Source organism: Xyrauchen texanus, chromosome 24, assembly GCF_025860055.1.
Source record: "Xyrauchen texanus isolate HMW12.3.18 chromosome 24, RBS_HiC_50CHRs, whole genome shotgun sequence".
NCBI lineage: Eukaryota > Metazoa > Chordata > Actinopteri > Cypriniformes > Catostomidae > Xyrauchen > Xyrauchen texanus.
Window position 1 is genome coordinate 3,021,270 of NC_068299.1, and position 12,500 is coordinate 3,033,769.

At 40.1% G+C, this 12,500-nt stretch overlaps 1 protein-coding gene across 1 annotated transcript in view; it reads right to left on the reverse strand.

Annotated features, from left to right (window-relative positions):
* The window catches only part of LOC127617567 (uncharacterized), an 81,478-nt gene that overhangs the window by 50,423 nt on the left and 18,555 nt on the right, over nucleotides 1-12,500 (reverse strand). Inside the window, exons 3-7 of the mRNA XM_052089538.1 lie at nucleotides 12,018-12,179; nucleotides 2,964-3,110; nucleotides 2,439-2,630; nucleotides 533-616; nucleotides 55-173 (exon numbers count right to left, since the gene is read on the reverse strand). Coding sequence (XP_051945498.1) covers nucleotides 55-173; nucleotides 533-616; nucleotides 2,439-2,630; nucleotides 2,964-3,110; nucleotides 12,018-12,179 — 704 coding nt within the window. The remainder of the gene's footprint in view (nucleotides 1-54; nucleotides 174-532; nucleotides 617-2,438; nucleotides 2,631-2,963; nucleotides 3,111-12,017; nucleotides 12,180-12,500) is intronic.

Consider the following 12,500-nt stretch of genomic DNA (forward strand, 5'->3'; position numbering starts at 1 on the left):
GCTCTGCAGTGCTGTAGTCATCTTCTGTATTTATGCATAATTACACGCACTAACATTTTGTTGACATGTTTTCTGCGGGTCGAGATGCCCTTTCCCTCTGTCCTCCCCTGTTTCTCCAGTCTGATGGCCATATGATTGATCTCCTCATGTAGATTACGATACAGCTGCTCATCCTGAAAGACAGTCAATTAAGCTCGGAGCAAATTTTTGGCAACGAGGTAAAACATTAGACCTCTGTTTCCATAGCAAACGAGGGTCTGAAGGTATTTCGGTGAACCTGAGACTGATTTTGATCATTTGATATTTTCCTAAAAAGCTTTATAAGGCATCATAGGAGAGCTCCTCTAAAAAACTCTCCATTTAATCTCACTGCTGTCTAGGAGAAGCTATTGAGATATTAAAGAAATTTCATTGGTGATTTTTCTTTCCAATGTGAATAAACATATTTTCCAGGCTCAAAGATATGCTGTTAATTACGGACTGCTGAGAACTTTAGCAGCAGCTACTTTTGCTGTTGTGTGCAATCACCCACCTGTTTTAAATCGAGGATCTTCCTGGTCAGCTGCATCTTGTCAATGTTTTCCCCAAGGATGTTGGCCAGTGATTGTTCCTCTTCCTGCTGACACGTATAAAAGCTTTACAGCCCTGAATTGTTGCGGCATAGTAATTGTTTTCTTTGAATACAGCTACTGTTGTTCTAAATGAGCTTGGCTACTATGGAGAGACGTAAAACAGAATGGACTTGCTAAGTAACACCATGACTGTTTAGATGGAGACGCAAGGCCGTCTGAAGTTATATGAATAGTACAGATCTTTATTGTAAAGGGTTTAAACAATGTTTCCCATGCTTGTTCAATGAACCATAAACAATTAATGAACATGCACCTGTGGAACAGTCGTTAAGACACTATCGCGTTATATATCAAATATTAAATATTGCAATCTTCAAATATCTTCTCCCTCGTTTATCCAAAACAAGCAAATTAAACATTAAACATGATTGTCACTAGAGGGCAAAATGCAATTGTCGTATCCACAGGTCAGAGACGGTGAAACGGGGGCATTATAAGCTGTCAATCATTGATACTCTATGACAGTTTGGGCATACCAAGATGGCCGCTCGAATACTTCCGGTGGCCTCACCTCCTGTTGGCAGTTTACCATTGCGTCAGCAATCCATTTCTATATTCACTAATCAGCCACAACATTAAAACCACCTGCCTAATATTGTGTCACCAAAACAGCTCTGACCAGACGAGGCGTGGAATCAACAAGACCTCTGAAGGTGTCCTGAGGTATCTGGCACGAAGATGTTAGCAGCAGATCCTTTAAGTCCTGTAAGTTGTGAGGTGGGGCCTCCATGGATCGGACTTGTTGGTCCAACACATCCAATAGATGCTCAATCAGATTGCGATCTGGGGAATGTGGAGGAAAAGTCAAAACCTTGAACTCAATGGTTCCTCAAACCATTCCTGAACAATGTTTTGCAGTGTACCGCATTATCCTGCTGAAGGAGGCCACTGCCATCAGGGAATACCGTTGACATGAAGGGGTGTACGTGGTCTGCAACAATCTTTAGGTAAGTGGTACGTGTCAAAGTAACATCCACATGAATACCAGGACTCAAGGTTTCCCAGCAGAACATTGCCCAGAGCATCACACTGCCTCCGCCGGCCTGACTTCTTCCCATAGTGCATCCTGCTGCCATCTCTTCCCCAGGTAAACGATGCACACGCACCCGGCCGTCCACATAATTAAAAATAAAATGTGATTCGTCAGACCAGGCCACCTTCTTCCATTGCTCCATGGTCCAGTTCTGCTGCTCACATGTCCATTGTAGGCGCTTTCGGCGGTGGACAGGGGTCGGCGTGGGCACTCTGACCGGTCTGTGGCTACACTGACTCATATGCAGCAACATTACGTTTTTCAGCAATTTGTGATACAGTAGCTCTTCTGTGGGAACGGACACGCATCAATGAACCATGGGCGCCCATGACCATGTCGCCAGTTCACCAGTTGTCCTTCCTTGGACTCTTTTTGGTAGGTACAAACCACTGTATATCAGGAACACCCCACAAGACCTGCCGTTTTGGAGATAATCTGACCCAGTCGTCTAGCCATCACAATTTGGCCCTAAGTCGCTCAGATCCTGGCGCCATTTTCCAACACATGACATTCAAGAACTGACTGTTCACTTGCTGCCTAATATATCCCACCCCTTGACAGGTGTCATTGTAATGAGATAATTAATGTTATTCACTTCACCTGTCAGTGGTTTTAATGTTGTGGCTGATCAGTGTACATATCAGTGGGTGTTAACTAATCCTATAATAATGTAACTGAGAGTATGTTCTGTTTGAAACACACTATACATCACTTTGTAATTAAGGACAAAATGATAAAAGGGAATCCCAGCAGAAGGCTTAGTTGTATTTAACCTTCTCTTGGATCCAGGCTTCTAGACGGTCCACCTTCTTATTAAACTCCTGGAGACACTTAGCTCCGCCCATCGCCGTTATCTGAATGGCTATCGTCTGTTTAAGCGTGCTCCATTGGTCGTGAAGTTGAGCCAGCTGTTTCTTCACCAGGTCAGAGGTCGGGTTAAGGTTGCACATTAGCTGCTCGCCCATCTACACAAACATTCAGCAGCAATACATGAGTGTTTGGAGCAACACAAGAACAGTTCGACAACAGCTTAAAACAACAGCTTAATCATATCTACAGTACAAAAGGGCCTTGAAATCAACCCATCACCTCTTACTCTCCGTTACAGACTAATGGGAGTGATGGTTTTGCAACCCACAAGGGATATGTGTCAAGAGCGGTTAAATATCAGCAATGTACTAATTTCATAAAAGGGAAAAGGACAAATGTGGTATTCCTGCTGGGAAAAAATAAAAAGACGCTTAGATTGTTAACATAACGATTTGTAAATGACGGTTTGTCTCTCGTGGTGACCTCACCAGGTTGAGATGTATAACATTGTTCTCAAAGTCCTTCAAATCTCTCTGCAGGGTTTGACACACGTCATCCCAGTCCATCAGAGGACATCTCTGGATATTACTGTCGTCTCTCAGGTCTCGTAACTTCGCTCTGATCCACGCCTCAGCCTGAGGAACACAAACACATGACGCTTCCTTCAAAATCTACATCTGTTTCAAATGCTGTCTTCTGTCTACATAGACAGGATGCTTCTTGCGTACGTCTGCGCTGCTTTGCATTTTTATGTAAACATGCTAGAAGGACTTCTTTGACCACAGACGACTCTCGCTGTTTTCTCAGCGTCTCATGAGTGCCACATTTTTGCCCTTAATATTGTAATCGTGATTAGTATTTCTATTAATTGTGCAGCCCTAACTTAAACCACAATTTTTAGAAGACTATCTCAGATCTGTCGGTCCATACAATGCAAGTGAATGGTGAACAGACCTTTGTAGCTCCAAAAATCACATAAAGGAAACATAAAAGTAATCCATATGACTTCAGTGGTTAAATCCATATCTTCAGAAGCGAGAAACAGAATATTTAAGTTCCTTTTTTACCCTAAATCTCCAATTTAACTTTCACTTTCATATGTTAAAGTGAAACTAAACAGGCACCACCTGTGACTTTCAGATGTAAAAGTGAAAGTGGAGATTTAGTCTAAAAAAAAAGGACTTACATTTTGTATCTGTTTCTCACCAACACCTACAGTATTATACAATGATCAGCCACAACATTAAAACCACCTGCCTAATATTGTGTAGGTTCCCCTCGTGCCACCAAAACAGCACCAACCCGCATCTCAGAATAACATTCTGACATGATAACCAGAACCATCTGGCACCAACAATCATCCATGCGACTATCTAATCAACCAATCGTGAGGCAGCAGTGCAGGGCATAAAATCATGCATATATGGGTCAGGAGCTTTAGTTAATGTTCACATCAACCATCAGAATGGGGAAAAAAGTGATTTCAGTGATTTGGACCGTGGCATGATTGTTGGTGCCAGACGGGCTGGTTTGAGTATTTCTGGGATTTTCACATACAACAGTCTCTAGAATTTACTCAGAATGGTGCCCAAAACAAAAAACATCCAGTGAGCGTCAGTTCTGTGGACTGAAACATCTTGTTAATGAGAGAGGTCAACAGAGAATGGCCAGACTGGTTCAAACTGACAAAGTCTATGGTAACTCAGATAACCGCTCTGTACAATTGTGAGTGCTATTCTGAGATGCGGGTTGGCACAGTTTTGGCGGCACGAGGGGGACCTACACAATATTAGGCAGGTGGTTTTAATGTTGTGGCTAATCGGTGTATATATTGAGTCATATAGATTACTTATAATTTTCCTTTATGTGATTTCTGGAGCTTAAAAGTTTTGATCACCAATCACTTGCATTGTATGGACCTACAGAGCTGAGATATCCTTCTAAAAATCTCAGTAATTCACATCTGGGATGGCATGAGGGTGAGTAAATAATGAGAAATTTGGGGTGAACCCTTTAATTTCAGTGCAATTTATCTGCTGAAAAAAAAAAAAAACTGTAGAAACCCTTAAAGATATTGTAATGTTTTTAATGGTTATAATGGGACTTGTATTGGTTTTAATGGAAAATACAATGGCTCCTGTGGGTCTCTACTGATAACAGAAACCAGTACAAACCAATAAATCCTCATGGAATATGACCCAAAGCTCACTACACTTGTAATGGTATTAAACAAATACATAAATATGCATAAAAAAATACATAAAAAACACACACAAGTATTGGGTATAACAGTCACTTTTTTAAGAAGATGCCTATGATGACTAAAGATGCAGTGTAGATGCCGTGTAGGGAGCTCACTAGGTTTTGGGACAGATCTTTAGTCTCCATTATACTGAACTGTTTTTGTAATACTGACAATGCTCGAACTTGTGTACCTCCAATAAATATTAATGGAGAAAATGGGCCAAAAACCAAAGCCAATTCTGAGCAAAATAGCCAATTTCCGAACTATGGAAATGTTATGTGTTTCATCAGTTTTTGCTGTGGATATACAGTATTGTTAATCTTTGAAACATGAACACATATTGAGACACTTTAAGGCCCATTTTACACTCACTTGAGCCCACTGGAAACACAATATTAAGTAAATAGATTTTAGACGTTTTCTTTTATAGCTTATGTGTGAGGTTACAATCACTCAGTGAAGAGAGAAGTTACATTTACATTTACGCATTTGGCAGACGCTTTTTTCCAAAGTGACTTACAGTGCACTTATTACAGGGACAATCTCCCGGAGCAACCTGGAGTTAAGTGCCTTACTCAAGGACACAATGGTGGTGGCTGTGGGGCTCGAACCAGCGACCTTCTGATTACCAGATTACCAGTTATGTGCTTAGACCACTACACCACCACCACACCAGTTCCACTGTTATTTGAAGATTATAGTGATTACTTATGCCCCATCTTACAGCGGCACTTGAGAAATATCATCGAGAGACTGCTTTCTGTTTCTCAAGTTTCATGTTATTAGCTGCAAAGGTTTCTTTTGGCTGAAGTGCACGGATCGTTACATAATCCATCATTTCTGGCAATGTTTAAACTGCGTGAATAGAAAACAGGTGCCCGAGTCGAAATAGGTCCAGGGCATGTTTATTTGGTATGAGCACAATGTATAACCATTGGCGGTCTTTAAAAGCCCACCCACATCACAGTGAATGAAAGGACTGCTAAATGAACTTGTCATTTCTTCGAGACTAAACTCAGTGGTTTAGTGATCTCCAAAGCTAATAATGCCAACATATGTCTGGGAAAATTGGACTAAATATAAGGCGACAGCTTAAGATAATTACTGGTGCTTGCTAAGGAAAGCGTTAGTACTACTATATATTAGTATTACTCATTTCGTTTTGTTCACATAATTAGGGTTAGGGTTACTTGGGTTAGGGATTTGAACAAACCTAACCCTAAGCATAACTCATCCTGTGCTGTTTGCGCAACATCAGTGAATGATCCCTCAAATCACGCTGCTTGTTGAGGAGAGGTGTGATCAGATTTATGATTTTTTCCTGAAGAATTATTAAGTACCTGTAGGGAGATGAATCAAGCGATTTCTGCTTGGCAAACAATAAAACAGATGACAAATTCCCATCGACTTAAAATGAAGGAGTATTATACGGGCAAATGCCAGTCACACTTTCTTCAGAATGAATTCCTGGGGTTTAAACAACATATCATGAAGTCTCAGTTGGAAAGCCAAATAAATCTGTAGCAGTACAGAAACTTGGGAGAATAAGATATGAACCGCCACATTGCTTGGGAAGATTTCACAATGTAGATAAAAAATCTTATGATGTCACTTCTAATAAAAGTTTAGTCATTATTTGTAATGGTTCCCCACAGGCTCAAAGGTATTTCTATTTTAAAGGCCTGTGTAAACAACGTTATCGGCTCGATTTTACCCCATGGAGATGATTTCTGAGAAAACGATGACTTCATAAAGGAAGTCCAATGCCTTTGTGTGTTCCGTTTCCCCTTAAAACAATGGCTTGTTTTTTTTTTAAATAACATTCTATAAATCATACGGAAAGTTTCAGGTGGAATAATAGCAGTATAAATGCCATCAGTGAGGCTGAATTTACACAGGCTTTCCAGGGACGATGCTAACTTCCTTCTTTGAGTAAATGGCCTGACGCACAGGACTACCTGTACACATTTTGATATTAAGTAGGGCTGGGGAATTAACCGAGTTAATGTCTGTGATTAATAGTTTTTGTTTAAAGCATTTAAAAACAATTCATGCAGTATCTATTTTGTTGTTGTTGTTTGTTTTATACTGCCTGAATCTTCTCTTCGGAGTGGTGGTGGTGTAGTGAGCTAAAGCACATAACTGGTAATCAGAAGGTTGCTGGTTCGATCCCCACAGCCACCATCATTGTGTCCTTGAGCAAGGCACTTAACTCCAGGTTGCTCCGGGGGGATTGTCCCTGTAATAAGTGCACTGTAAGTTGCTTTGGATAAAAGCGTCTGCCAAATGCATAAATGTAAATGTAAATGTAACCTAGAGCCTTAACCGCTGAGCCACCACTGCCCTGGTGGGGCATATTTCACATATGTGTGCAACACTGTTGTCACGTGACCTCGTTTCAGTGCATGGTTAATCGAGTGGCTTCCAGTATTCATTCACTATTTTGTGTAAAGATTACTTTTGTCTGTTCAGAATGGTTGTAAATTTAAAAAATGTAATTTCTAAGCAGTAAAATTGGCATATATACATTTCCAGAACATCCACGCTTGACTCAACTGCACATGATTGTGTGGAGCAGTGCACACTTATTTATTACGTGTGAAGCATGAAAAAATGTTTAATGGATTCACCACACGTACCATTTGCACTATGGACATGAATTATACCTCAAATAATGAGGCTTGTTGAGGAGAGGTGTGCTTATACTTTTTTAAGAGATCAAACCCATACAGAAATCTGATATATACATGCATAAATAATGTATATACATTTATATATAGTTTATACAGTATATTTGGGCATACTGTATATATATATATATATATATATATATATATATGTGCATGCATGCATTAACATATATTGCAATATCAGATTCCTGTATGGGACGGTTTTTGGGGTTGGACTCTTCTGACCTGTGCTAATTAATAAACCACCTAGCAACCACTCAGAACACACTAGCAACCACCAAGTAAGTCCAGCTCAGCTCACATTTTCTTCAGAGAAATTCTATGAAATTCTAGTTTCTTTCAGTTAAAAAAAATCTGAAATAACTTTCTGACAAAAAGTTTTACAGGGCAGCACAAAGGGTCTTAAAGTGCGCTATAGTAAGTGTTGACCTCTCTTAATTTGGGATTTTATTAAACTGAGGCCCATTTCCACTCGCTCAGCTCTATAATGATGTACTAACACAGTTTGATCAGGGCTTTTATCCGACCGAGTCACCATAAAGACGCAGACGCTTTGTCCAAGACGTAACCAGACATTGGAAGTAAAAGAAAAATAAATGTACTTCCAAAGGTCATTTCCTTAAAAGAAATGTTTAACTGGCATTATAAAGCTCTGAAAAACCCAGCGGTTCTTCGGCAGATTAACATTAACGACGTGTTATAGAGAGACTCCGGACGCTCATGTCATTGGTCATCTAAAACGTTGTAGAGCGCACTTTATTTTAGCAAAGTAAATCTCACTGGATCCGTAGGCTGTTGACAGTTGCACCAGAACACAGCAGCCGTGTCTAGTTTTTCAGAGGCAAATAGCCCCTTATGTGTCAGAGCGAGCGTGGCGATTAGATAACGCGAGCGCTTGTGCAGCTCAGTTTAGTCTCGGAAGGCCAGAGGCATGAACAGACAGGGCCAAACAATGATCTCATCTCAAAATAATTGCTCCTCTTGTGGCTGTTCCCTCCCACACCCCTGTGCTGCCCACACCCAAACTTCACACACAAAGAATGGAAGAAAATAAGAGAGAGTTGAGCGCAAAGAACGGGGGCAGATGCCCAGAACTGTCTGTTTTCAACTCTATCTCTTTTCCCCTTTATTTTTGGTCATTCAATGGCAAATATAATTTTCCACATTAGGTACGTAACAGGTTTAGCTGGAAAAAAATCTCCGCAGGCGTAGTGAGTCTTATGACAAATCTTAATAATTTATACAAGTTGGGGTAAACGTATCGTCCAACTTTGCCTGAATGAAAAGGTATGACATTTATTCCCATAGAGACCAATAAATAAAAGCTAGCCACCTATCCAAAACTTTATTTTAAAGGGGTCATATAATGGTACATGCACTTTTTCAAGTTGATTGTACTGAAATGTGTGTTGGCTGTGCCTGTACACAACCATCCTATTATGATAAAAATCCATCCAGTGTTTTTGTTTTAATCTCCTTATATATTTTCCCCTGCCTCAAATCGAGCCGTTCGACCGTGTGACGTCACACGGTCGGACGCCCCTCCCAGGATTGTTGATTGACAGCAGTGTTTCAACACAGACCCGCCCTCGCTCGTGAGCGAGCTGTCAATCATAGTCCATCATCATTGTTGATACACTGTAGCAGAATGGCGCCTAAGCGATTGTGGTGTCCTGTTCTTCGGTGTAATAACGAACACAGCAGTCATTTTGATGTTCCTAAATCTGAACCGCTCAAGACGCAGTGGCTGAGTTTTGTTTACGATGGGAATATTCCCCACGAGCAACGTCAATGCGTTCATGTTTGCGCGAATCATTTTTCACCAGACTGCTTTCTAAACGAGGGTCAGTATAAAGCTGGTTTTGCTAAGAGCTGCTGCTGAAAAAAGATTCGGTACCAACTATTTATATTCCCTCTGCACCTCCAGAAGAAGTAAGTGTAACGTTTTATTAACCTTTATATTAATCTTTGCAAATCGCTTGCACGCTTCACAATGAATGTGGCTAATGTTTACACTCAGGGTACATTACGGCATGTTTTCCATAACGTTACGACGTTCTCAATATAATTCATAATCCCACGTTTATAATGAACAATGCGTTATGGTTATTGTGTTATTAAAAACTGTGTACGCAGGTGTTACAGTTAACATGGTAACACTAAGTTACACCTGGTTTACTTGTATGTTACTGATTAAGAAGTAATGTCAAAAAAACAGTTATACGGAGAATAACTCCAGAATGGAGGGGCGGGGTTACCAAAGCTCATTATCATTTAAAGTCATATGCTCTGAAACGGCGTGCTGAAAACAGAGCTGTTTTTGAGCAGGTAAAATTAGTGTTTTCTTAAAATACTAATGAGAATTTTTAATAAAAGTATATTACAAAGTTTTCATTTAGACCCTAAAGATTCATATTAACTTGTACAAAAAATGGCATTATATGACCCCTTTAAGAAATTGAATGTCTATTAAAAAATGTGGCTAACCGTTCCATATTTCTTTATGCAATACAAATGACTGGATTATGCCACTAACCTGTAATAAACCTGTAATAAACCTGTAATAAACCTGTAATAACCCTTGTCTTGTTTCAAGGCCCAATGTTTTATTTTTTTCCGTTGTACAAAACAGTGATTTTCTAATAAAAATCATGGTGAGGTTTAGGTTTGGTTTAGGGATTAAATTCAGGAAAATTCATCAAGTAAAAGTCAAATGCTTTTGTACGAGCCAATTAACAATTAATTAAAAAAATTTATTTAATTACAAGTATTTTAAGAATCTTTAGAGTAACGTGGATAGGGCTGCTACTAATGATTATTTTGGTAATCTATTAATCTAATGATTATTAGAACGATTATTGGACTATTCGCAGATTATTGCAATGATTAATCATTAAAACTATTATTCTGCTTGTGCCCCGACTTAAAAGGTTGTATTAAATGTGCTTACTAACCATAAAGAGGACAAAATCATCTTTTAAAAATACCTTTAAATGACATTCACTGAATTAAAGGGAAAAATACTTTTTATTAAGTTTAATTCAGTAAAGAAATTCACTGCAAAAATATTACTGTTATCAAGTGTCTTGTTTTCCATTTAAAATTGTCTAAAAAACAACATAAATTTACTTGAGAAGCAACATTTATGATATTTAGACTTAAATCCATCCATCCATCCATCTTCAACCGCTTATCCAAAGTCGGGTCGCGGGGGCAGCTGCTCCAGCAGGGGGCCCCAAACTTCCCTTTCCCAAGCCACATTAACCAGCTTTGACTGGGGGACCCCGAGGCGTTCCCAGGCCAGTGTGGAGATGTAATCTCTCCACCTAATCCTGGGTCTTCCTCGAGGCCTCCTCCCAGCTGGACGTGCCTGAAACACCTCCCTAGGGAGGCACACAGGGGGCATCCTTACCAGATGCCCAAACAACCTCAACTGACTCCTTTCGACGTAAAGGAGCAGCGGCTCTACTCCGAGCTCCTCACGGATGACTGAGCTCCTCACCCTATCTCTAAGGGAGAAGCCCGCCACCCTTCTGAGGAAGCCCATTTCGGCCGCTTGTACGGTCTTTTGGTCATGACCCAGCCTTCATGACCATAGGTGAGGGTAGGAACGAAAATTGGCCGGTAAATCGAGAGCTTTGCCTTCCGGCTCAGCTCTCTTTTCGTGATAATAATGCGCTAACGCGTTAAATCTAACTGCATTAAAGATGTAACACCGGGGTGTTTCCTTTAAAGAGCTCCGACTCCACTTATTCCACAGCGAGAGTGCTTCTGTATTTACTTATTTGATAATTCCCACATCCTTTGCGATTTGAGTGCATCTGGACGGTGATCTGTGTAATTCTTCCTCTCCTAAATCAGGCATGAACTGCAGTACTGCTCTCACGCAATCATTACAGTTTAATGGGATCCCATGTTACGTTAAATGAGATCAAACGACAATTCGACAACCAACATTTTTGTAGACAACTGTTTTATTGTCGACGTTGTCGATAATGTCGACTAATCGCTTCAGCTCTAAACGTGGACCCATGAATCAATCACAAGAAGGAACATGTATTACAGCTTTTCTAAATGGCTTCGGCTAATTTTTTTAAACAGTCTTAACATTCTCTAATCCGTTTTATGGGGCATCATAACTCCATTGCATGTCTGCAAAACGAAGTAACTCACCCAAAACATTTCATTCATGCTCCAAAACCTACAGTAGTTATTGTGTCGGTAAATTGGCCAATGCCACCGATGCCAATGCCAGAATGCAAAAAAATGTTGTCATCGTATAAGCCATAATGGTCATAATGTTCACCATGGCAGTCAACCCTGGAAATGTTTGTTATACACATATTTAATTTTTGTTCTACTTTTTGTTGACACTGACTGCTTACTATACTATACAAGAATGAATGCTGTTGTGTATCACACTGAGCTTTTTAGATACCAATTTTAACAGTAGGGAAAAGTTTATTGGGTAAAGTCAATACTGTACAATTGAGGAAAACTGTAATAAAGCAATTAGCGTCAATTTGGATTATATGTTGGCTGTGAAACACATGCTTAATGCTTTCCAAAAGTATCAAGATCACTGACACAGAGTTCAGATTTCATACCTGAGTCATCTCTTTGTTGAAGAGGGCGTTTTGTTGGACGAAACTGTGCTCATCCTGCACAGATGAAGCTTTTGAAGCCACACACATGTCCTTGTGCTCACAGAGTGGACTGTCCAACTTTGGCACGTCATGTCTTGTTGTTTGTGTTTTAAAAGACTGGGTCTGTGTGCAAACAAATATGAAAAAGTCTTTGACTTGGCATTGACATTTATGGGAAAAACAGGTCATATATACAAGCTAAAAAATCCAAACACTCTGCTGGTCGCCCTGAGAAGCATGTGTGATGTCACTGTGGATTTATATTTAGAGTAGAACGCTTACAGAATGGAATGGCGGGAAACAAGTTCAGGCTGGAAACACAGGGTCATTTAAGATCACTGGGACATGAGACCACAAAAAGCACAAAGTCATTATGTCATCGATGACTATGAGTGAGGAAGAGGCAGCTAGAAATGAAGATTTAAACCACAAAAGCACACTGGG